General features: G+C 36.4%; 1 protein-coding gene across 1 annotated transcript in view; it reads right to left on the bottom strand.

Moving 5' to 3' along the window:
• Nucleotides 1–1,603: 1,603 nt before the first annotated feature.
• Nucleotides 1,604–25,744, bottom strand: part of RAB31 (RAB31, member RAS oncogene family) — a 225,073-nt gene continuing 200,932 nt past the window's right edge. Inside the window, exons 6-7 of the mRNA XM_053714915.1 lie at nt 18,376–18,485; nt 1,604–2,832 (exon numbers count right to left, since the gene is read on the bottom strand). Coding sequence (XP_053570890.1) covers nt 2,735–2,832; nt 18,376–18,485 — 208 coding nt within the window. The 3' untranslated portion in view covers nt 1,604–2,734. The remainder of the gene's footprint in view (nt 2,833–18,375; nt 18,486–25,744) is intronic.

Below are 25,744 nucleotides of genomic sequence, written 5' to 3' on the forward strand. Positions count from 1 at the left end.
ATACAAGTTTCACAGATCAAATATCAAATCTAAACTGTATTTTTACTACAATTGGGTTTATAAATATCTGAACTCCGCATGTGCCAAAACTTTAGTACTGCAAACATGTGTGTGTATTGTACAGCCAAGGTATGCCATTCGCATAAGAACCTTTTCAAGCTGGAGAAATAGAAAAATTCTGTGAAAAACTGTTCTAAAATGTTTTCTCATAGATGAGAATGACACTTAAAGTCCACCTATGCAACATACTGGTGGAGTTTCAGGATCACTGTTTTTTTTAAGTATTTCTAATAGTTGGAATTATGCACAAAACTTTTCACCCAGCTTTTCTAATAGATCGGAAACAGCTATATTGACTTGCATCTTTGTGAAATTAAATGCATATTTTCTTTAACTCACTCTGCTATGCCACTGGCTTTTTTATATCTAGTTGAAGTTATTTTTCTGTGGAGTTTTATGCTACAATCTATGACAACAGGGCTGTAGATACAAATATAATTGTAAACATAAAGCAGAATTGATAGAAACTATCAAAAAACAAACTTGTTTCCAGTTCACAAATGATACTTCAAATAGATGATCTAAGGATGGTTGGGTGTCTTACTAAAACAAACAAGGGGATAGTTAAAGGGATATGAAACCCACATTTTTTTTCTTTCATGATTCACATAGAGCAGATAATTTTAAGCAACTTTCTAATTTACTCCTATTATAAAATTTTCTTCATTCTCTTGCTATTTTTTATTTGAAAAGATAGAAATATAAGCTTAGGAGCTGGCCCATTTTTCTGATCTTAAAATATATGTGTGTGTAAAATCTACTTTGTCAGCAAATTTGTAATCTACAAATATGTAATATATGTTTCATTTAGAAGTAGTGTAAAACAGCACGTCTCTGCACATTTTATTTGTATAATATGGCCCATGTGGGTGTAGAGTTTATAGTTGTCCAGCACAGCTGATCCCTCTAAGAATGCATAATGATTGGTAATAATTCCTATATATCATATCTAGATGATTTTACAATATTAGGATATTATGAGCACATCTGTTTGTGATTATCCCATTATTTACATTGAGTTTGTCAAGAAAATGTAATGAATATACTAATTATATAGGGCCAGATTACCGCTCGTATTACGAGTTGAAAGTAAACGCGATTGCGCTCAATTACGCAAGAATAATTACAGTGACTTCAGAGCTCTGGTTAACTGTTTCACTAACAAAAAAGTTGCACAAAAACCACCACAGAAACACCAGTTATGAAGCAGCGGTCTAAAGACCACTGCGCCATCACCTGTCCACCTGCTCTAAGGAGGCGGACAGAGATCACCGCAATTCAACCCGATCAAATACGATTGGGTTGATTGACAACCCCCTGCTAGTGTCTGACTGGCCGCGAATCTGCAGGGGGCTGCGTTGCACCAGCAATGTCAGATCATGTCCGACAGGCCTTTCATAAATAGGCCCCTTAGTCTGAACTTCAAATGAGTAGTAGATTTTTTTCTGACAAATTTCAAAGTTATGTCTATTTCCACTCTGCCTGTATTACGTGACAGCCTATATATAAAATAAAGCCTGAATATGTTATAGAGAACTCTGCATTTAGTAGGAAAACTGTATTTTATTTATACTTGAATTACAAACTAGTTAAGATTGGTAAACCAGTGACATATTTGTTATGCAATGAGCATTAAAGTAACAGTGAAGTCAAAATGTAACCTTTATTATTCAGACAGAGCATGCAATTTTAGACAACTTCCCATTGTATTTCTATTATTAATTGGCAGAACAAATAAGGTGAGCCAATGACAAGAGACATGTCTACAGCCGCAAATCACCAGATAGCTGTGGATTGCTAGTCATGAGACTACCTAGGTATGTTCTTTAACAAAGGATACCAAGAGAATGAAGACAATTTGATAACAAAAGTAAAGTGGAAAGTTTTTTTTTTAAATTTCAATCTCTATATGAATCATGAACGTTACATTTTGACCTTACTATTTACTTAATAATACATCACACTTAAATTCATTACTTGGCACATCATATAATACTTCAATGTCAGTTTGGTCGCCAAATTTATTTTTAGCAATTAAATTGAAATATTGTAGTTTTCCCAAATCCATAATTTAAAACCTATTCAAATGAATGTACAACCAGTGGCTTGAGATACAATGGTTTTACTAATCATAAAGAGAATATTTTTTTGGTATTCGTTAAAGAAACATTACTTTCATCATTACTTTCATAAGAATAGTTTGTTCTTTCATATCAAAGAGTGCGAACATGGATTAATTGGAGTTTCCTTGATATTTGTTGGGATATATTTTGAAGTAAAATATTCTAATTTTACTTGAGTCAAAGTGCACTGAAAATAAATCATAATGTTATATGAAAAATCTTATCCAACAAAAAGAAACTTTTTAAAAAATTGTACATAAAATAAAAACTACTAAAAAAATATGTATGAAAATGACCTTACACAATACTTTAAAAGTCTGTATTATTATACAGCATATTCCAATGAACTGTTCTGTAAAGAAATCATCTTAATTTTTACAGTAGTGAAAATGGTTAAAATGATGGACAGTCAATCACTGCACACTCATCAAATTAGGGTGACTTCTGAGGGATTATTTTCTGCACCTATTTAGTTCTTCATAATATGACAGTCATTAAAACCTTGTCATAGTGCAAAGAATAATCGTTTGCAGGTCACCAAACTGTGCAGATCAGCAGCATCGATTCACTGACTGTGATGACTGCCGTCCAAGTTTCATTGCCCCGTTGGTCCCATTCTCATGAGGATCCAGAGGTGGGATCCTTCGACCTAAAAATATATGAAAATATGTTAATTTTTTTTTTTTTTCTCAAAGTAGAACAGTTACAAACGTTATATTTATTTTTTAAACAACATACAAGCCATAAAAAGCCATTGTGTCATTTTTTTCATAAAAAATTACACATAAAATGGACATGAAACCCAAATTTTTTCTCTCATGATTCAGATAGAAAATACAATTTTAAACAACTTTCTAATTTACTTCTATTATCTAATACTTTATGTTTCATTATCTTGGTATCATTTGTTGAAGAAGCAGCAATGCACAAATGGTTTCTAACTGAACTCATGGGTTAGCCAATCACAATCGATATAAATATTCAGCCACAAGTTAACAGCTAGAACCTAGATTCTCTGCTGCTCCTGAGCTTGCCTAGATAAACCTTTCAGCAAAGGATAGCAAGAGAAGGAAGCAAATAAAATAAAAGAAGTAAATTGGAAAGCTGTTTAAAATTGTATTCTCTATCTGAATGATGAAATAACATTTTTGGGTTTCATGTCCCTTTAAGCTATATTCTAATAATTCAGAACTCCATCACAGAATTGCATCAAATTGCTTTTTTCTTATGAAAATCCAGACCAAATAGTTAAAAAAAACACACACATACATACTCTTCAAAGGTATTAATGGCACATTATTACTTGCACATCATGACATTGGGGTAGATTTATTAAGCTGCAGTTGCTGCTTCCGACCCCTTTCGTTTCAGGTCCGCCTGAAAACGGAAATTAAGAAGCAGCAGTTGTAAGACCGCTCGCTGCTTCTTAACTTCTCTGCCACCTTTTAAGTGGCGGACTGAAATCATCCTGATCCGATCCGGATGATTGATGGCCCCTGCTAGCGGCCAATTGGACACAGGTGAGCAGGCGACGGCATTGCACAAGCATTTCACTGGAAATGCTTGAGCAATGTTAAATGCCAACAGCTTATGCTGTCGGCATTTAGCGAGGTCAAGCAGACATGATTCGCTACAGCAAATCATGTTCGCTCGACCAATGTTAAACCTACCCCTTAGTATTAATGGTTAAGTGAAACAAAATTAATTTAAATATATTATGTAGTAATTTTTAATACTAAATGAATTACCTGCAATTTGTCACTTTCATATTGGTTGTGATGTATTTTTCATGATGGTCTCTTTAAAAACCATGTGAAAATGCTACTAAATAGCAATTTCTTGTACTTTTTGTTTCTCTGTGTAAGTTTTAGCAGCTTTTGCTGTTATATCATGATCTAATTGAAATACTTTTTCTAATTCCGTTGTGGTATCTTGTTTTTTATTTTAACATGAATCTTTATGAAAACTTTTACAAGACAAAAGGGAGATTCGGGCTTACAAGATTAAATCCAATACTGGGTTATAAAATCAATTACTGGTTTCAAAATTCAAACTAGATCTTAAAAAAGAAATTCAAAGTATCCTGTGACTCATTAATATGGTTTTCCATTGCACAAATAAAGTCAAGATTGGAGGCAATCTCCTGAAAATAAGAAGGAATCTGATTTAAGCGATGCTCTAGCAAAACAAACTTTCACCACAAAGAAAATGTGAATTAGCACATCTCTGTAGCTTAGCAAAAAATGTAACTCCAATGTTAAACAGCCCTAAGGAAAGGTCAATTGGCAAAGGGACACCATAAGAAAAACATACCTGAAATACCTGTGCCCAAATTCAATGAATCTTAGGATAAGACCATCAAATGTGCAGGTTAGATGCAACTGCTCCACACTGTTCTCAACACGAGATTAAATTAGCTATATTTTATGCAACCTCCAAGGTATATGGTATATGACAAGGTGTTTGACTGCAAATGACTATATGGTATATATACATACAAAAACATGTCAAAATATGTGTATGTATGTATATATATATATATATATATATATATATATATATATACATATATATATATGTCTGTGTGTACACATGTATTCATGTGTTTTACTTTAAATTTACTGTATATATTTAACATTTCAATGTTCTTCACGTACAGAAACATTTTATTTTTATTGTAAATATATATTCCTATATATATCTGTATATACCTATAACTATATATATATATATTCCTCTAGATATAGTAAAACAAAGTTGTAAGACCAGCACACCTTTAAACATAAATGTCCAGCAGGTTTCAAGGTGGGTGCAACACAATCAGAGCAAAACCCCTTGTTCCAAATAATCAAGTGTCCAAAGAAATGTTGCACTCTCAGGTGTGGAAGAGTGAAATAACCTTTATTAGGTAGACAGCAATGTTTTGGGGCACCTGCCCCTTTGTCAAGCTAAAAACATAGTGCACATACAGACAATATATAGCAATACCAATAAAACAAGGGCCAATGAGAACAAACATCATGGGCGGGGTTATAGAAATCACATGTGAACCAAGAAAAAAAAAAAACATATTAACCCTATATTTGCCTTTTTGGAGTGTCCCAGAGGACCAAGATTAAAAACAATCTGAAAAGGAAGCAAAATAGCACAGCCACTATACAAATATCACAATCAACATCTATGGGAATATAATAAACTATTTAAATTAATTTAAATTTACATACAAATCTGTGGAAAGCTATAGTATACACATGGAAAGTCTACAGGATTGGGTTAAGATCAAACTCCCTATTCATACCTTTGGGATATAACATATCAAATTTCCGTATCCATTTAGCCTCTTTGTAAAGAAGGTCCCTCTGTCGATCTCCCCCCTAGGCTTTCTCTTGGCTTGATCTAACACCATAGGGCGTAATTAGCTCACCTGGTGACCCATTTGTAAAAAATGGGCCGGTACTGGAAGATCTTTTGTCCCTGAATTTCTGATGTTTGATTTATGTTGACCAATATGGTCCCTGACTCTTTGGGTAGTCTCACATGTGTCAATTCTGTATGTGGATAGCCACGTTTTTCAAATTTGGACTGGGTTTTAATCTAATCTACATTCTTTTTTGATGGGATCAGATACGATCCTATCAACCCGGAGGAATTGAGATTTAGGCACATATTTAAATATAGCTGGTGGGTGAAAACTGTTCCTATGTAATAACATATTTCTATCGGTTTTCATAACAAATAAATCGGTTTTTAGAAATCCATTTTCTTTGTACACCAGGGTATTCAGAAATTCAATTTGGCTATTGTCTTGTTTGGATGTAAATTGTATAAATGGCACAGAACTCGCAATGTCATTCCTCAGTTGTGTAGGACATTCTGGGGGTCCCTGCCAAATAATAAACAAATCGTCTATATACCTATACCAGGCTAGACAGTACTGTTTAAATAGAGGGTTGGTTATAAACCACAGTCGCCTCAATATGATCCATTACCATACAGGCCTAGGATGGGGCCACATTGGAACCCATCGCTGTGCCTGTTTTTTGCAAATAAAACATTTTATCGAAAAGAAAATAGTTTTGAGTCAAAATTGCTTCTAGTAGATCCATCATGAATCCTATTTTCTTAACACAATCAATACCTACCGTATGTGGAATGACAGTATACAAACTGCATACATCCCATGTGGCAAGCACAACATTATCACTTCACCCTTCAAATTGTCTAATAGGGAGTTTGATCTTAACCCAATCCTGTAGACTTTCTATGTATATACTATAGGTTTCCACAGATTTGTATGTAAATTTAAATTAATTTAAATAGTTTATTATATTCCCATACTTGATTGTGATATTTGTATAGTGGTTGTGCTATTTTGCTTCCTTTTCAGATTGTTTTTAATCTTGGTCCTCTGGGACACTCCAAAAAGGCAAATATAGGGTTAATATGTTGTTTTTCTTGGTTCACATGTGATTTTTATAACACCGCCCATAATGTGTGTTCTCATTGGCCCTTGTTTTATTGGTATTGCTATATATTTTCTGTATGTGCACTAGGGCCTAGATTTAGAGTTCGGCGGTAAAAGGGCTGTTAACGCTCCGCGGGTTTTTTTCTGGCCGCACCATAAATTTAACTCTGGTATCGAGAGTTCAAACAAATGCTGCGTTAGGCTCCAAAAAAGGAGCGTAGAGCATTTTTACCGCAAATGCAACTCTCGATACCAGAGTTGCTTACGGACGCGGCCGGCCTCAAAAACGTGCTCGTGCACGATTCTCCCATAGGAAACAATGGGGCTGTTTGAGCTGAAAAAAAACCTAACACCTGCAAAAAAGCAGCGTTCAGCTCCTAACGCAGCCCCATTGTTTCCTATGGGGAAACACTTCCTACGTCTGCACCTAACACTCTAACATGTACCCCGAGTCTAAACACCCCTACCCTTACACTTATTAACCCCTAATCTGCCGCCCCCGCTATCGCTGACCCCTGCATTACACTTTTAACCCCTAATCTGCCGCTCCGTAAACCGCCGCCACCTACGTTATCCCTATGTACCCCTAATCTGCTGCCCTAACATCGCCGACCCCTATGTTATATTTATTAACCCCTAATCTGCCCCCCACAACGTCGCCGACACCTACCTACACTTATTAACCCCTAATCTGCCGAGCGGACCTGAGCGCTACTATAATAAATGTATTAACCCCTAATCCGCCTCACTAACCCTATCATAAATAGTATTAACCCCTAATCTGCCCTCCCTAACATCGCCGACACCTACCTTCAATTATTAACCCCTAATCTGCCGACCGGAGCTCACCGCTATTCTAATAAATGTATTAACCCCTAAAGCTAAGTCTAACCCTAACACTAACACCCCCCTAACTTAAATATAATTTACATCTAACGAAATAAATTAACTCTTATTAAATAACTTATTCCTATTTAAAGCTAAATACTTACCTGTAAAATAAATCATAATATAGCTACAATATAAATTACATTTATATTATAGCTATTTTAGGATTAATATTTATTTTACAGGCAACTTTGTAATTATTTTAACCAGGTACAATAGCTATTAAATAGTTAAGAACTATTTAATAGTTACCTAGTTAAAATAATTACAAATTGACCTGTAAAATAAATCCTAACCTAAGTTATAATTAAACCTAACACTACCCTATCAATAAAATAATTAAATAAACTACCTACAATTACCTACAATTAACCTAACACTACACTATCAATAAATTAAATAAACACAATTGCTACAAATAAATACAATTAAATAAACTATCTAAAGTACAAAAAATAAAAAAGAACTAAGTTACAGAAAATAAAAAAATATTTACAAACATAAGAAAAATATTACAACAATTTTAAACTAATTACACCTACTCTAAGCCCCCTAATAAAATAACAAAGCCCCCCAAAATAAAAAATTCCCTACCCTATTCTAAAATACAAAAATTACAAGCTCTTTTACCTTACCAGCCCTGAACAGGGCCCTTTGCGGGGCATGCCCCAAGAATTTCAGCTCTTTTGCCTGTAAAAAAAAACATACAATACCCCCCCCCCAACATTACAACCCACCACCCACATACCCCTAATCTAACCCAAACCCCCCTTAATAAACCTAACACTAAGCCCCTGAAGATCTTCCTACCTTGTCTTCACCTCACCAGGTATCACCGATCCGTCCTGGCTCCAAGATCTTCATCCAACCCAAGCGGGGGTTGGCGATCCATAATCCGGTGCTCCAAAGTCTTCCTCCTATCCGGCAAGAAGAGGACATCCGGACCGGCAAACATCTTCTCCAAGCGGCATCTTCTATGTTCTTCCATCCGATGACGACCGGCTCCATCTTGAAGACCTCCAGCGCGGATCCATCCTCTTCTTCCGACGACTAGACGACGAATGACGGTTCCTTTAAGGGACGTCATCCAAGATGGCGTCCCTCGAATTCCGATTGGCTGATAGGATTCTATCAGCCAATCGGAATTAAGGTAGGAATTTTCTGATTGGCTGATGGAATCAGCCAATCAGAATCAAGTTCAATCCGATTGGCCGATCCCATCAGCCAATCAGATTGAGCTCGCATTCTATTGGCTGATCGGAACAGCCAATAGAATGCGAGCTCAATCTGATTGGCTGATTGGATCAGCCAATCGGATTGAACTTGATTCTGATTGGCTGATTCCATCAGCCAATCAGAAAATTCCTACCTTAATTCCGATTGGCTGATAGAATCCTATCAGCCAATCGGAATTCGAGGGACGCCATCTTGGATAACGTCCCTTAAAGGAACCGTCATTCGTCGTCTAGTCGTCGGAAGAAGAGGATGGATCCGCGCTGGAGGTCTTCAAGATGGAGCCGGTCGTCATCGGATGGAAGAACATAGAAGATGCCGCTTGGAGAAGATGTTTGCCGGTCCGGATGTCCTCTTCTTGCCGGATAGGAGGAAGACTTTGGAGCACCGGATTATGGATCGCCAACCCCCGCTTGGGTTGGATGAAGATCTTGGAGCCAGGACGGATCGGTGATACCTGGTGAGGTGAAGACAAGGTAGGAAGATCTTCAGGGGCTTAGTGTTAGGTTTATTTAAGGGGGGTTTGGGTTAGATTAGGGGTATGTGGGTGGTGGGTTGTAATGTTGGGGGGGGGGTATTGTATGTTTTTTTTTACAGGCAAAAGAGCTGAAATTCTTGGGGCATGCCCCGCAAAGGGCCCTGTTCAGGGCTGGTAAGGTAAAAGAGCTTGTAATTTTTGTATTTTAGAATAGGGTAGGGAATTTTTTATTTTGGGGGGCTTTGTTATTTTATTAGGGGGCTTAGAGTAGGTGTAATTAGTTTAAAATTGTTGTAATATTTTTCTTATGTTTGTAAATATTTTTTTATTTTCTGTAACTTAGTTCTTTTTTATTTTTTGTACTTTAGATAGTTTATTTAATTGTATTTATTTGTAGCAATTGTGTTTATTTAATTTATTGATAGTGTAGTGTTAGGTTAATTGTAGGTAATTGTAGGTAGTTTATTTAATTATTTTATTGATAGGGTAGTGTTAGGTTTAATTATAACTTAGGTTAGGATTTATTTTACAGGTCAATTTGTAATTATTTTAACTAGGTAACTATTAAATAGTTCTTAACTATTTAATAGCTATTGTACCTGGTTAAAATAATTACAAAGTTGCCTGTAAAATAAATATTAATCCTAAAATAGCTATAATATAAATGTAATTTATATTGTAGCTATATTATGATTTATTTTACAGGTAAGTATTTAGCTTTAAATAGGAATAAGTTATTTAATAAGAGTTAATTTATTTCGTTAGATGTAAATTATATTTAAGTTAGGGGGGTGTTAGTGTTAGGGTTAGACTTAGCTTTAGGGGTTAATACATTTATTAGAATAGCGGTGAGCTCCGGTCGGCAGATTAGGGGTTAATAATTGAAGTTAGGTGTCGGCGATGTTAGGGAGGGCAGATTAGGGGTTAATACTATTTATGATAGGGTTAGTGAGGCGGATTAGGGGTTAATACATTTATTATAGTAGCGCTCAGGTCCGCTCGGCAGATTAGGGGTTAATAAGTGTAGGTAGGTGTCGGCGACGTTGTGGGGGGCAGATTAGGGGTTAATAAATATAACATAGGGGTCGGCGATGTTAGGGGCATAAGATTAGGGGTACATAGGGATAACGTAGGTGGCGGCGATTTGCGGTCGGAAGATTAGGGGTTAATTATTTTAAGTAGCTTGCGGCGACGTTGTGGGGGGCAAGTTAGGGGTTAATAAATATAATATAGGGGTCGGCGGGGTTAGGGGCAGCAGATTAGGGGTACATAAGTATAACGTAGGTGGCGGTCGGCAGATTAGGGGTTAAAAATTTTAATCGAGTGGCGGCGATGTGGGGGGACCTCGGTTTAGGGGTACATAGGTAGTTTATGGGTGTTAGTGTACTTTAGGGTACAGTAGTTAAGAGCTTTATAAACCGGCGTTAGCCAGAAAGCTCTTAACTCCTGCTATTTTCAGGCGGCTGGAATCTTGTCGTTAGAGCTCTAACGCTCACTGCAGAAACGACTCTAAATACCAGCGTTAGAAAGATCCCATTGAAAAGATAGGCTACGCAAATGGCGTAGGGGGATCTGCGGTATGGAAAAGTCGCGGCTGAAAAGTGAGCGTTAGACCCTTTAATCACTGACTCCAAATACCAGCGGGCGGCCAAAACCAGCGTTAGGAGCCTCTAACGCTGGTTTTGACGGCTACCGCCGAACTCTAAATCTAGGCCTATGTTTTTAGCTTGACAAAGGGGCAGGTGCAACGAAACGTTGCTTTCTACCTAATAAAGGTTATTTCACTTTTCCACCCCTGAGAGTGCAACATTTCTTTGGACACTTAATTATTTGGAGCAAGGAGTTTTGCTCTGATTGTGCTGCACCCACCTTGAAACCTGCTGGACATTTATGTTTAAAGGTGTGCTGGTCCTACAACTTTGTTTTACTCTATCTGGATACCCCAGGATGACTGCAGCACAGATTTGCGCACCATAGTGTGTTTATTGATCATTAAATGTGGAAGTGAATTGTGTTGTACTATTTGCAAATGATGGCGAATGAAACAGGTTTATTTTTATACTCTGAAGAGTAAGCAGCCCGGATAGCTACTCTCACCTTGTGCTCTAGAGAATTCCTGACAACCCCTGATAAAGACTTTCAATGCAGGGAATTGGAAAAGACTATGAAGAGACAGGTTAATTTACAGCTTCACTCCTCCACCATGGCTGAATATCACAAGATGAGGAGAATCCCTAGAGGCATGCGCTCTACACTATAACCTACCTTCTTTGCAGACAATCCTGAATTCTGTACTAAATATCAGCAAATACTGAACAATGGACATTATGATACTCAATATTGAATTTTCCAATTTGGAGCTACAGTCGCTGAAAACACAGATACCTGAACAAGAGAACAAACTAAAAGAACTTGTGAATGAGGATGAACTACAAGGTATGCTTAAAGAGGTAAAAGAAAGTGTAAGCACATTTAAGAAAGATGTGGAAGAGCGCGAATGCCGCAAATTCAGAAGGGACAAACAAGATTATGAACATGGCAAGGTATACCGGTGGGGGAGATACTGGAGACGTAATGCTGGCTATGCTAACTTCAGACAAGTTTCGGTGCGTAATCAGCAAGTATCAGACTCAGATTCCGGCTCCTCCAATAGCTTAGATGGGACCGTGATGTCAGCCAGAGGCCCCGCCCCTTTTTTAGCATCAGATCAGATGGCGCCGAGAGGAGGAGGAAGAAACGCAGAAGGTCCGGCAGGAAGAGGAAAAATGAACACTCAACAACAACAGAAGCGGAGGAGGTAAATGTTATTAACCTGTCCTCCAAACCTTTGAGTGATGTTGAAATAAAAGTGCTCAACAAGGGACTATCATTTTGCCCTACTGAACTGCCTGATACATTTGACTTGAATGTCGATTTAACTCGTTTTTTCAGGTTATTAAGATTGAAAGCTTTCTTCAGCAATATCCCTAAAATACAGACCCCAGACCCTGTTGTGACACAAGATGTTGAGACTGGTATTAAGGACACACTGGATATTGCTGCATTTGGTTTACGCAACAAGAGTAACTTCTCTCCCCCTTGCATTAATTTTGTGGTTGAAGTGTTTATAAAGGTTGTTGAAAGCCAATACAAGGCTCTTATCAATAAAAATAATAGCAATAAGTTTGGGTACAGTACATCTAATTTAACTGCAGAAGAAAAATGTGTGTTAAAAAATCTACAAATGAATACTGCTATTACAATTAAGAGTGCTGATAAGGGCGGGGCGGTTGTTGTAATGGATACAAGTATGTACAAAGCCGAAGCCCTACACCAATCACAGGATGTATCAGTCTATACTAAATTACCTGGTGACCCTACCCTTAAGATCCAAGCCCAATTTTAATCCATGCTAGACAATGCTTTTCAACAGCAAATTATTAGTAAAAAATTGTATGATTTTCTTCTCATTAAGCATCCTATTGTACCTGCTTTTTATTTAACCCCCAAGATCCATAAAGATCCAATTAACCCACCAGGGTGCCCCATTGTGGCTGGAATTGGTTCCATTATGAGCAATGCTGCTAAATTTATGGATCAAGTATTGGCCCCCTTAGTTCAAAAGGGTAAATCATATATTAGGGACACCAGTGATTTCCTTAAGTTAAGTGATAATGTTGTGCTTGCCACATGGGATGTATGCAGTTTGTATACTGTCATTCCACATATGGTGGGTATTGATTGTGTTAAGAATACACTTGACACATGTGACAAGTACAATAAATCACAAATAGGATTCATGATGGATCTACTAGTAGCAATTTTGACTCAAAACTATTTTCTTTTCGATAAAATGTTTTATTTGGGGGGGCGGTGCCAACTGGGAAGGAGAGCGGCTGCGTTTTTATGGAGCTCCAGGAGATATCAATGTTATATTGGGCTATATACAGCTTTAAACAGGTTGAGAACACTGCAAACTGTGTTGTATCTGATGTGGTTCACCTTAACTAGAAGCAGATCAGCTTGAGTGTGGATTATAACTACAGAACTGAAAACCGTCTGTGGGATCTGTAAGCGTCATAGCCTTCGCTGGAGACATGCTATTGCCTTAAGTGTGTGAAAGAACTATGTGATACAAAACTGCAGCCGACAGTTCCTCAGACACATCAGTCAGAACACAGACCCGACATTGGTGACCTAAGGAACGCTTCGTGAGAATTTAGAAGCAATATCTGCATCCAATTAGCAACACCTGCACAGACACAGGACTCTGTTCGGAAGCCTGCGGGTAATTGACATGGCGGACACCCACGTGGAGAAGATCTAAAACATCTGCAGGTATACATACTGCTCATTGTCCACATATTGTACGCAAGGACTGTTTATTTACACCCAAGTATTCTAAGAACACTAGAGACTCAGCAATTCTCAATTTTTCTCTGCCTGCGGTAAGCACTTTTGAGGCACAAGACTTTGTTTACACACCGCATATATCGGCTGCTCTCCTTCCCACAATTACAGCTCTTAAGACAACGTAATATAGAGCATTGAAGAACGATTCCAGCAGTATATTAAGCATAGGGGACAATTTTTCTTTACCTATATGTTTTTATTATTATCACAATATGGAAGCAGATATTATAAATGCTTTACGTAACGTAATGGCCACACTTGATACGCAGTATAATGACCTCCTGCAGGTGTTGTGGTCTACCTCCAGCACAGACCAGAGTGGGTTAACTGAATGTTCCAAAGGAATGGATGGCAGTTCCCTCCCTACTGACGCTTCAGACAGCCCACATGTTGATTTTTACCCCATAAGAGACTGTGACACTGGTGTTAGCCATGACAAGGTAGATTCTCCCTGCAAGCTTGTTCTGGAGGTCTACAGCCAGGTTACTCAAGATTTCTTACACCAAATAGGCCCCCTCTACGGGGTTGGTCTTCTACCCCAATCACCCTTGCGGGTCCTGCAAAAACCTACCCAGACTGTATGGCTCTACTTGCTCAGTCCAGTTCGGACATACAGGAGAGGCGTGGGCTGAACTTGCTGATTCACATACCATATGTACCTAGTGTTATTAAGCCCTTTATGTTATTACCCCTTTATTGATGTATCACTTAATGACGGCCTCAGGTCTGAACCCAATATATTTCAGAGGGGCTTTGCACTATCGGTCTGTTAAATATTGTTATCTACATCAAGGGTCCTACAGCCCTCAAAGACTCAATTGCCAAAAGATGGTGTAGGCTAATGTTAAACTGTTGCTTAGTGTTTGTTAACAGAAGGTGGTTTACCTTTATAAATTGAAGTTATATAAGTATTTGTCAAATACCCATGTACTTTATTTTGCTTGGCTGTCTATTTTTTTTTTTTTCTTTTTTTTTTAGCCACAGCGCTGCCACTCTTTATAATTTTTTACAGATACGCCTTTTGTGCATACTTTATACATAGTCCTTATGGATTGAAGCTCCTCATTTTAGTGCTCTAAGCCTGTTTTCACCATAGATTGAAGTCTAATAGTCAGTCATATAGTATGGGCAGCCAGTCTATACTTAGCTTATTACATATTTTCCCCTATCTCAGATGGGTAGAGGCTTATTGGATAATGTATCCGATAGAATTGTCTTCTTATCCCAATTGTGTATATTAAAGCATAGATCCTCCTTCTCTTCTAGCCGGCAGGAGAGAGGTGGGTATTGCTGGGATAGAGGCAATAGTTGCCTAGTGTGGCAGTTTACATGTCCAATGTTATATAAATAATTATTCTTATGTTATGGCTGCAGATTCTAAGAGGGATTGGCTAACTATACAATATATGCTTATATATGCACTTTTGATTTAGAATTGGTATATTTGTGGATGTAAAGAGAAAAGTATAGCGCATGGGATGATCTCCAAAAATAGGAAAGCAATGTTACTTTGCCTCATTAACAGGGAGGTACATGTTTTTAAGCAGGGACAATGGCTATTATTATGTGCACTAGATGTATCTCCTCACATCTTATGTGTGAGGGGCTAAGTTGGTTATGCTTATGATCAGCCGTAACATAGCACACACAAAGGATTTCCTTATACTATTAATTTAATTATTGCGACAGGGTATTGCTCTCAAATGTGGGTTCTCTAGGATATATAGAATGTTATTGTGATTTCAGTGTCTCCATATGCAAATGTGGTAATATATGGTTACTATACCTATATTGCGCAAGCTAATATAATCTTCAAGAGCTCTGGAGATATCTACACCTTCGCTGTTTATATCTCGAGCTGATTTATGTTATATTAAATTTAGTATACCATATTACTCCCTCCCCCTACATATCACAAATATTATAATAAGCCACATCCCCTATGCCATTACAGACCGCATTTTCTTTTAATTCGAGGTATCAGGTTGAATTTAATATGGCTATAACTCCATTTGCATTGCTTATGACCTTACTAATCTCTGCATCTCCCCCCCCCCCCTCCCCTTGCTTTAACTTTCAGAGGCGTTGATCTGATGTAAAATACTGTATTCCAAGGTGTAAAGCCTATTTTGTTATTTTAACTATATATTTACTCTGGAGAGGGGGTGACTCTATATTAGATCACTTTTATTCACTCAATCTGGTGAATTTTCTCGGCGGTGTTTATCCGCTTTTTTGCATCTACACACACAGGAATCTCAGAATATGTTGCCTCACATAAGAAAATGAAAATGTTATTGCTACCAAAGGATCATTACAAAATATCACTCTAGTAGACAGCAAATTATATTCCAGAGGTTCTAGTATTAATTTAATTTATATATTAAAAAGAGGTATCAAACTGTCATTTTTGCATCTTTAGAGTTGCACGGTTATTAGAGTCAAAGCTGTTTATTATATTCTGTGAGATGTATATTTGCTATATCCAGCTTTGTCAAATAAGTGTTTCCCCTCATGTCTTTTCTCTGTAATCGCAATATGTCTGATGCTGTCTGAACATTTATATCTTGCATTCTATAAGTTTGTCAACACAAAGTGTATGTTATTTGCTGAAATGCCTCAATAAATAACTTTGATTCAAAAAAAAAAAAAAAAATGTTTTATTTGCAAAAAATAGGCACAGCGATGGGGTCCAATGTGGCCCCATCCTATGCCTGTATGGTAATGGATCATATTGAGGAGACTCTAGTTTATAACCATCCTCTATTTAAACAGTACTGTATTATTTGGCAGGGACCCCCAGAATGTCTTACACAACTGAGGAATGACATTGAGAGATCTGTGCCATTTATACAATTTACATCCAAACAAGACAATAGCCAAATTGAATTTCTGGATACCCTTGTATACAAAGAAAATGGTTTTCTAAAAACCGATTTATTTGTTAAGAAAACCGATAGAAATACGTTATTACATAGGAACAGTTTTCACCCACCAGCTATATTTAAACATGTGCCTAAATCTCAATTCCTCCTGGTTGATAGGATCGTATCTGATCCCATCAAAAAAGAATGTAGATTAGATGAAACCCAGTCCAAATTTGGAAAAAAGTGGCTATCCACGTACAGAATTGACACATGTGAGATCAAATTTCCAAAACAAACACCCTAGACAGCAGAATGAGAGACTCACTTTTGTTAGCACATATAATACTCTAAGTAATAAAGTTCAAGGTATCCTTAAACATAATTGGCATATCCTAAGAGATTTGTGTCCTGACATTAAGGAGTTCAGTCAAATGCCTAGAGCAGGGTATCGTAAGGGTTATACATGTGGGTGAAGGATAACTAAAGCAGTTTTTAAAGGGACACTTAACCCAATTTTTTTCTTTTATGATTCAGATAGAGCAGGCAATTTTAAGCAACTTTCTAATTTACTCCTATTATCAATTTTTCTTTGTTCTCTTGCTATCTTTATTTGAAAAAGAAAGTACAGGACCTTGGACAGCACTTGTTTATTGGTGGATGAAATTATCCACCAATTAGCAAGAGCAACCCAGGTTGTTCACCAAAATGGGCCGGCATCTAAACTTACATTCTTGCTTTTCAAATAAAGATACCAAGAGAATGAAGAACATTTGCTAATAGGAGTAAATTAGAAAGTTGCTTAAAATCGCATGCTCTATCTGAATCACAAAAGAAAAAATTTGGGTTCAGTGTCCCTTTAACTCTGATACTAAAGTATCTCCATTTTTTGCTAAACCCAAAAATGGTACCTTTCCCTGCCTAGGGTGCCCTCATTGTAATAGTGTTATCAAAGGTGGAGAGATCTGTCATCACTACTCAGGCTGTAAATATAAAATACCTGGTTATTATACCTGCAATTCATCGTATGTAGTGTATGCCCTCAAATGTCCCAGTGGGATGTTATATATAGGTGAGACTACCCAAAGAGTCAGGGACCATATTGGTCAACATAAATCAAACATCAGAAATTCAGGGACAAAAGATCTTCCAGTACAGGCCCATTTTTTACAAATGGGTCACCAGGTGAGCCAATTACGCTTTATAGTGTTAGATCAAGCCAAGAGAAAGCCTAGGGGGAGATAGACAGAGGGACCTTCTTTACAAAGAGGCTAAATGATATGGAAATTGGATACGTTATATCCCAAAGGTATGAATAGGGAGTTTAATCTTAACCCAATCCTGTAGACTTTCTATGTATATAATATAGGTTTCCACAGATTTATATGTAAATTTAAATTAATTTAAATAGTTTATTATATTCCCATACTTGATTGTGATATTTGTATAGTGGCTGTGCTATTTTGCTTCCTTTTCAGATTGTTTTTAATCTTAGTCCTCTGGGACACCCCAAAAGGGCAAATATAGGGTTAATATGTTGTTTTTCTTGGTTCACATGTGATTTGTATAACCCCTCCCATGATGTGTGTTCTCATTGGCCCTTGTTTTATTGGTATTGCTATATATTGTCTGTATGTGCACTATGTTTTTTTAGATATATTCATGTAGAAAAAAAATATATTAATGTAACATAGATATCTATGTGTTTTTTTTAATTTTCAACTGAAAATAATTTAATGCTCAAAATAATTAAGATAAACATAAGATAATAAAGGACTGTGAATATAAATAAGGATTACAATGTATATTTTTAAATTGTAATAGAATACGACTCTATATAGTAGTAAACCCCCCCCCCCCCCAGATATTTACTTATCCCTTGGAAGAGTTCTTCAACATTAATAGCATTCTTTGCACTGGTTTCAACAACAATTGCTCCAATGGATTCAGCATACTCTCTGGCATCTCTAATTGTTACTTCCCTAAAAAACAACATAAAATAAATGATACTTCAGTTATCTCATACATGATATAGGTAATCACTTTTATTTAGATGTTTTAACACTTGGTATGAATTCAAATGCACAGAAATAAATTAAAGTTGTTAGGATGTTTATGAATATTTATAATTAATAACAAAAATTACTAACTATTAATATTTAATTCTAATTAACAATTAAAGGGACAGGAAACCCCAAATGTTTCTTTCATGATTTCGATAAAACATACAATTTTAAACAACTTTCCAATTATTATCAAATATACTTCATTGTCTTGTAATCCTTTGCTGAAGGAGCAGCATTGCTCTACTGGCAGCTAGTTGAACTCATCTAGCCAATCACAAGAAACAAATGTGTCCAGCACCAATCAGCAGCTAGATCCCATTAGTGTATGATATGTACATATTCATTTTTAACAAGGGAAACCAAGAGAACGAAGCACATTTGAAAATAGAAGTTAATTTAAAAGTATCTTAAAATGACATGCTCTATCTGAATCATGCAAGTTTAATATTAACTTTTCTATCCCTTTACATTCTGACAGGTATCAAATTATGAGCACAACAAATATATTTATGCAGTAACGAGGGCTCAATTATGATGAAATACAGTATATAATAGATGTATTACAATATTAATAAAGTACAAAACAAGATAGAGAAATATTTAAATTAATTCAACATCAATTAAATCATCTGTTATACTATGGATATGAGTACAATACTGTCACCACAGTCTAAAACCTTCTAGAACAATCTAAAAATAAGCCAACAATATAAATCAGTTACACTAACGTAAGTCACCACAGTCTAAAACCTTCTAGAACAATCTAAAAATAAACCAACAATATAAATCAGTTACACTGACTAATTAGCTGAATTTAGTTAGTGAGTTTGAACTAAAATTTCAATCAGCTGAACAATTTATAATAATTTAAAATACTTCAGAAATATTTATTAGCAAACCTTTTAGTGTCAACTGATAATTTAATTACACTGATATATATGATTAATACCTAGGATATTATTAATATTATTAAAGCTTTGCACTTTCTAGTTTATATTTTAATAGATTTAGATAGTAGTGGTTGTATCAATTCTAATTATGTTTTGAAAGTTTCTGTGTTACTTTAACAAATTAGGGCCATACTTTCTATATTTATTTTACAACTTACATTGTACTTGGTACTTTTTCTATTTCAAAATAAAACACAGCTTCAGAAAGTGGAAGGGACAGGGGAGTTCACTTGGCTGAACAGAGGAGTTCCCAGGGTATGTCTGAAGCTCTGTCACAATTTTTGTAAAATACTGTAAGCATTTTTTAAAAAGCTGGTCTCGCTGATTTTTCTTGCCAGCTGTATGCAGGTGAAGTTTGCTCAAAATTCAAAATACACTTATTTAACTGACATAAATGTACTATACACTAAACTATAGGCAAAAGCAAGTTATTGGGTTAGCCCTTTTGCTTATAGAATTCAGTGAGTTCAGTCCCTTTGAAGTCTGCACTATAATATTTCTCTCTCTCTCTCCAAACTAGAGAATATTTGCTTTTTGACCTATAGAATATTTGATCTCAAACCTATTCTGTATCCTTGAGAAAAAATGTCCAGAACCCATGGATCTTGAACAAAATGAAGTCAAGTCTCCTGAAAAAGGTGTAATCTGCCCCCACCCAGAAAATCTGGATCGGGGGCCACACCTTCATGCAGACTTAGTAGTGGAAACAGGCTTCTCGTACTGTTTAGACCTGTTCCAATTAGAGTTTGGCTTCCAGGAAAAACTTGAAGAAGATGCAGAGGAGGACTTTTGGTTCTTAGATTTGACCAAAGGAACAAAAATAGTTAAAAGCTCTAGAATTACCCTTAGACTTCTTATCCTGAGGGAGAAAAGCTCCTTTCCCCCAGTCATTTAGACGAGACCCAAACAAAACATTCCCCTTAAAGGAAGAGACAGAAGTCTTGATTTAGAAACCATGTCAGCAGACCATGATTTTAACCAGAATGCTCTTCTAGTCAAAACTGCTAGAACTATATTCTTAGCATTGATCTTAATAATATCAACAACAGCATTACAAATAAAAGCTGTTTTCAAAACTTTTAATTGAATAGAAAACTCTTCACCGGCAGATTCCTCAGAAAGCTGCTCAGATAAACCCCAAAGGGTAGAAGCTGCAACTATGGGGAATGAAGTAAGCGTGGTTGCGCCTATAAATGCTCTCCAAAAAAGGCCAGCAAGAAAGTCTAAAAGTGGATTATACAAATATTAACTAAAACTACTAAAATCATAGACAGAGAGAAAATATAATTAAAGGGACACTGAACCCATTTTTTTCTTTCATGCTTCAGATAGAGCATGCAATTTTAAGCAACTTTCTAATTTACTCCTATTATCAATTTGTCTTCGTTCTCGTGCTATCTTTATTTGAAAAAGAAGGCATCTAAGCTTTTTTTTAAGTTCAGAACTCTGGACAGCACTTTTTTATTGGTGGATGAATTTATCCACCAATCAGCAAGGACAACCCAGGTTGTTCACCAAAAATGGGCCGGCATCTAAGCTTACATTCTTGCATTTCAAATAAAGATACCAAGAGAATGAAGAAAATTTGATAATAGGAGTAAATTAGAAAGATGCTTAAAATTTCATGCTCTATCTGAATCACAAAAGAAAAAAATTTGGGTTCAGTGTCCCTTTAACCCCTTAGTGACCAGACCACTTTTCAATTTGTTGACCATCTGGGACCAAGGCTATTTTTGCATTTCTGCGATGTTTGTGTTTAACTGTAATTTTCCTCTTACTCATTTACTGTACCCACACATATTATATACTGTTTTTCTCGCCATTAAATGGACTTTCTAAAGATACCATTTTTTTCATCATATCTTATAATTTACTATAAAAAAAAATATAAAATATGAGGAAAAAATGAAAAAAAATGCACTTTTTCTAACTTTGAGCCCCAAAATCTCTTACACATCTACAACCACCATAAAATACCAATGCTAAACAGTTTCTAAATTTTGTCCTGAGTTTATAAATACCCAATGTTTACATGTTCTTTGCTTTTTTTGCAAGTTATAGGGCAATAAGTACAAGTAGCACTTTGCTATTTCAAAACCATGTTTTTTCAAAATTGGCGATAGTTACATTGTAACACCAATATCTGTCATGAATCCCTGAATAACCCTTCAAATGTATATATTTTTTAAAAGAAGACAACCTAAGGTATTAAACTTGGGGTATTTTGACTTTTTTCATGCAACCATTTTACCACCAATCTATGCCAAAGTTTGGGGGGGAAAAAAAAATAATTTGATTTTTTGACAAAATAGCAATTTAAGAATACATTTACTGATAATATTAAGGGTTACTGCCAAATAACACCCTCATATGTCTTCAGCAGCATCTCCTGGGTACAGTGATACCACCCATGTATAGGTGTGTCGGGTTCTCGGGGGGCTAAAAGCTCTTATTTTTAGGGAGCGCATTCCAGTTTTTCAACTTGGAATTTTCACATCGGTCATCATGCACCCATGTCCTATTTGGGACATTTCTGAAGCTGGTCAATGGAATTTACCCCCATCAAATCATATATTTTTGAAAAGTAGACACCCTAGGGTATTTCAAATGCTTGTATTTTAACACTTTCCATGCACTAATTCAACCACCAGTCTTTGTCAAACTTTTGGGTAGTCATTATTTTGTGTTATTTTTCACACACATTGTACTTTAGGCATGGATTCTCAGTTCCTGTTATGTGTTACTGCCAAAAAAAAACCTCAATATGTGTTCAACAACATCTCCTGAGTACAGTGATACCACCCATGTATAGGTGTGTCGGGTTCTCTGGGGGCTAAAAGGCCTTAATTTTAGGAAGCGCATTCCAGTTTTTCAACTTGGAATTTTCACATCGGTCATCATGCACCCATGTCCTATTTGGGACATTTCTGAAGCTGGCCAATGGAATTTACCCCCATCAAACCATATATTTTTGAAAAGTAGACACCCTAGGGTATTTCAAATGCTGGTATTTTAACACTTTCCATGCACTAATTCAACCACCAGTCTTTGTCAAACTTTTGGGTAGTCATTTTTTTTGTGTTATTTTTCACACACATTGTATTTTAGGCATGGATTCTCAGTTCCTGTTATGTGTTACTGCCAAAAAGCACCTCAATATGTGTTCAACAACATCTCCTGAGTACAGCGATACCACCTATGTATAGGTGTGTTGGGTTCTCTGGGGGCTAGAAGGCCTTATTTTTAGGAAGCGCATTCCAGTTTTTCAACTTGGAATTTTCACATCGGTCATCATGCACCCATGTCCTATTTGGGACATTTCTGAAGCTGGTCAATGGAATTTACCCCCATCAAACCATATATTTTTGAAAAGTAGACACCCTAGGGTATTTCAAATGCTTGTATTTTAACACTTTCCATGCACTAATTCAACCACCAGTCTTTGTCAAACTTTTGGGTAGTCATTATTTTGTGTTATTTTTCACACACATTGTACTTTAGGCATGGATTCTCAGTTCCTGTTATGTGTTACTACCAAAAAAAACCTCAATATGTGTTCAACAACATCTCCTGAGTACAGTGATACCACCCATGTATAGGTGTGTCGGGTTCTCTGGGGGCTAAAAGGCCTTAATTTTAGGAAGCGCATTCCAGTTTTTCAACTTGGAATTTTCACATCGGTCATCATGCACCCATGTCCTATTTGGGACATTTCTGAAGCTGGTCAATGGAATTTACCCCCATCAAACCATATATTTTTGAAAAGTAGACACCCTAGGGTATTTCAAATGCTTGTATTTTAACACTTTCCATGCACTAATTCAACCACCAGTCTTTGTCAAACTTTTGGGTAGTCATTATTTTGTGTTATTTTTCACACACATTGTACTTTAGGCATGGATTCTCAGTTCCTGTTATGTGTTACTACCAAAAAAACCCTCAATATGTGTTCAACAACATCTCCTGAGTACAGTGATACCACCCATGTATAGGTGTGTCGGGTTCTCTGGGGGCTAAAAGGCCTTAATTTTAGGAAGCGCATTCCAGTTTTTCAACTTGGAATTTTCACATCGGTCATCATGCACCCATGTCCTATTTGGGACATTTCTGAAGCTGGTCAATGGAATTTACCCCCATCAAACCATATATTTTTGAAAAGTAGACACCCTAGGGTATTTCAAATGCTTGTATTTTAACACTTTCCATGCACTAATTCAACCACCAGTCTTTGTCAAACTTTTGGGTAGTCATTATTTTGTGTTATTTTTCACACACATTGTACTTTAGGCATGGATTCTCAGTTCCTGTTATGTGTTACTGCCAAAAAAAACCTCAATATGTATTCAACAACATCTCCTGAGTACAGTGATACCACCCATGTATAGGTGTGTCGGGTTCTCTGGGGGCTAAAAGGCCTTAATTTTAGGAAGCGCATTCCAGTTTTTCAACTTGGAATTTTCACATCGGTCATCATGCACCCATGTCCTATTTGGGACATTTCTGAAGCTGGTCAATGGAATTTACCCCCATCAAACATATATTTTTGAAAAGTAGACACCCTAGGGTATTTCAAATGCTTGTATTTTAACACTTTCCATGCACTAATTCAACCACCAGTCTTTGTCAAACTTTTGGGTAGTCATTATTTTGTGTTATTTTTCACACACATTGTACTTTAGGCATGGATTCTCAGTTCCTGTTATGTGTTTACTGCCAAAAAACACCTCAATATGTGTTCAACAACATCTCCTGAGTACAGTGATACCACCCATGTATAGGTGTGTTGGGTTCTCTGGGGGCTAGAAGGCCTTATTTTTAGGAAGCGCATTCCATTTTTTACACTTCCCATTTTCACATCCCATGCACCCATGTTCTATTTAAGACATTTTTGAAGCCGGCCAATGTAATTTACCCCCATAAAACCATATATTTTTGAAAAGTAGACATCCTAGGGTATTTCAAATGCAGGTGTTTTAACACTTTCCATACACTAATTCAACCACTAGTCTTTGTCAAACTATTGGGCATTCATTTCTTTGTGTTATTTTTCACATACATTGTACTTTAGACATGGATTCACAGCTCCTGTTATGTGTTACTACCAAAGAAGACACCAATATGTGGTCACCAACATCTCCTGAGTTCAGTGATACCACCTATGCATAGGTTTGGTGGCTTGTTTGGGCGGTGCAATGCCAAATGTCTGACATGTGTTTGTGATTTTTTTTCACATTTAACATATTTTCTTTGCCTATCGTCTTTTTTTGGGGGTCTTTTAACATACCCCAATTTATTTGTTTTCCATAAATGTGACTATATTTAAAAAGTTGACCCCCCAAGGTATTATACATGGAGTGGTTTGATGACTTTGATGCAACCGTTTTAGCCCAAAAAATTGGAGAAAGTATATGGTGGTAATTTTTCAATTTTCATTGTTACAGACACATTGCTTTTTTACTATGATTTAGGAGAGACTGTTGTAAGTTATTGCAAAAGAATACTTTAGGTTGTTTTCTGCAAGGCACCCTGAGTACACCTATGCCCCCCATGCATAGGTTTGCCAGGATTTTGGGAAGGTTATGTTACATGATTTTAGTTATTAAAAATGAGAGTATTTCTTCTGATAGGCCTATCTTTAGTTTGGGGCCTATCACATACCCCACTTTTATTTATTGCATTCAAAGTGTATATTTTTTAAATGTTGACACCCCAAGGTATTGTATATGGTGTGCTTTGATGCCTTTGAAGCAACCGTTTTAGCCCAAAAAATTGGAGAAAGTATATGGTGGTAATTTTTCAATTTTCATTTTTACAGACACATTGCTTTTTGACTATGATTTAGGAGAGATTGTTGTAAGTTATTGCAAAATAATACTTCAGGTTGTTTTCTGCAAGGCACCCTGAGTACACTTATGCCCCCCATGCATAGGTTTGCCAGGATTTTGGGAAGGTTATGTTACAATTTTATGACTTGTGATTTTAGTTATTAAAAATGAGAGTATTTCTTCTGATAGGCCTATCTTTAGTTTGGGGCCTATCGCATACCCCACTTTTATTTATTGCATTCAAAGTGTATATTTTTTAAATGTTGACACCCCAAGGTATTGTATATGGTGTGCTTTGATGCCTTTGAAGCAACCGTTTTAGCCCAAAAAATTGGAGAAAGTGTATGGTGGTAATTTTTCAATTTTCATTTTTACAGACACATTGCTTTTTGACTATAAT

The sequence above is a fragment of the Bombina bombina genome, chromosome 5 (genome assembly GCF_027579735.1).
Source record: "Bombina bombina isolate aBomBom1 chromosome 5, aBomBom1.pri, whole genome shotgun sequence".
Taxonomy (NCBI): domain Eukaryota; kingdom Metazoa; phylum Chordata; class Amphibia; order Anura; family Bombinatoridae; genus Bombina; species Bombina bombina.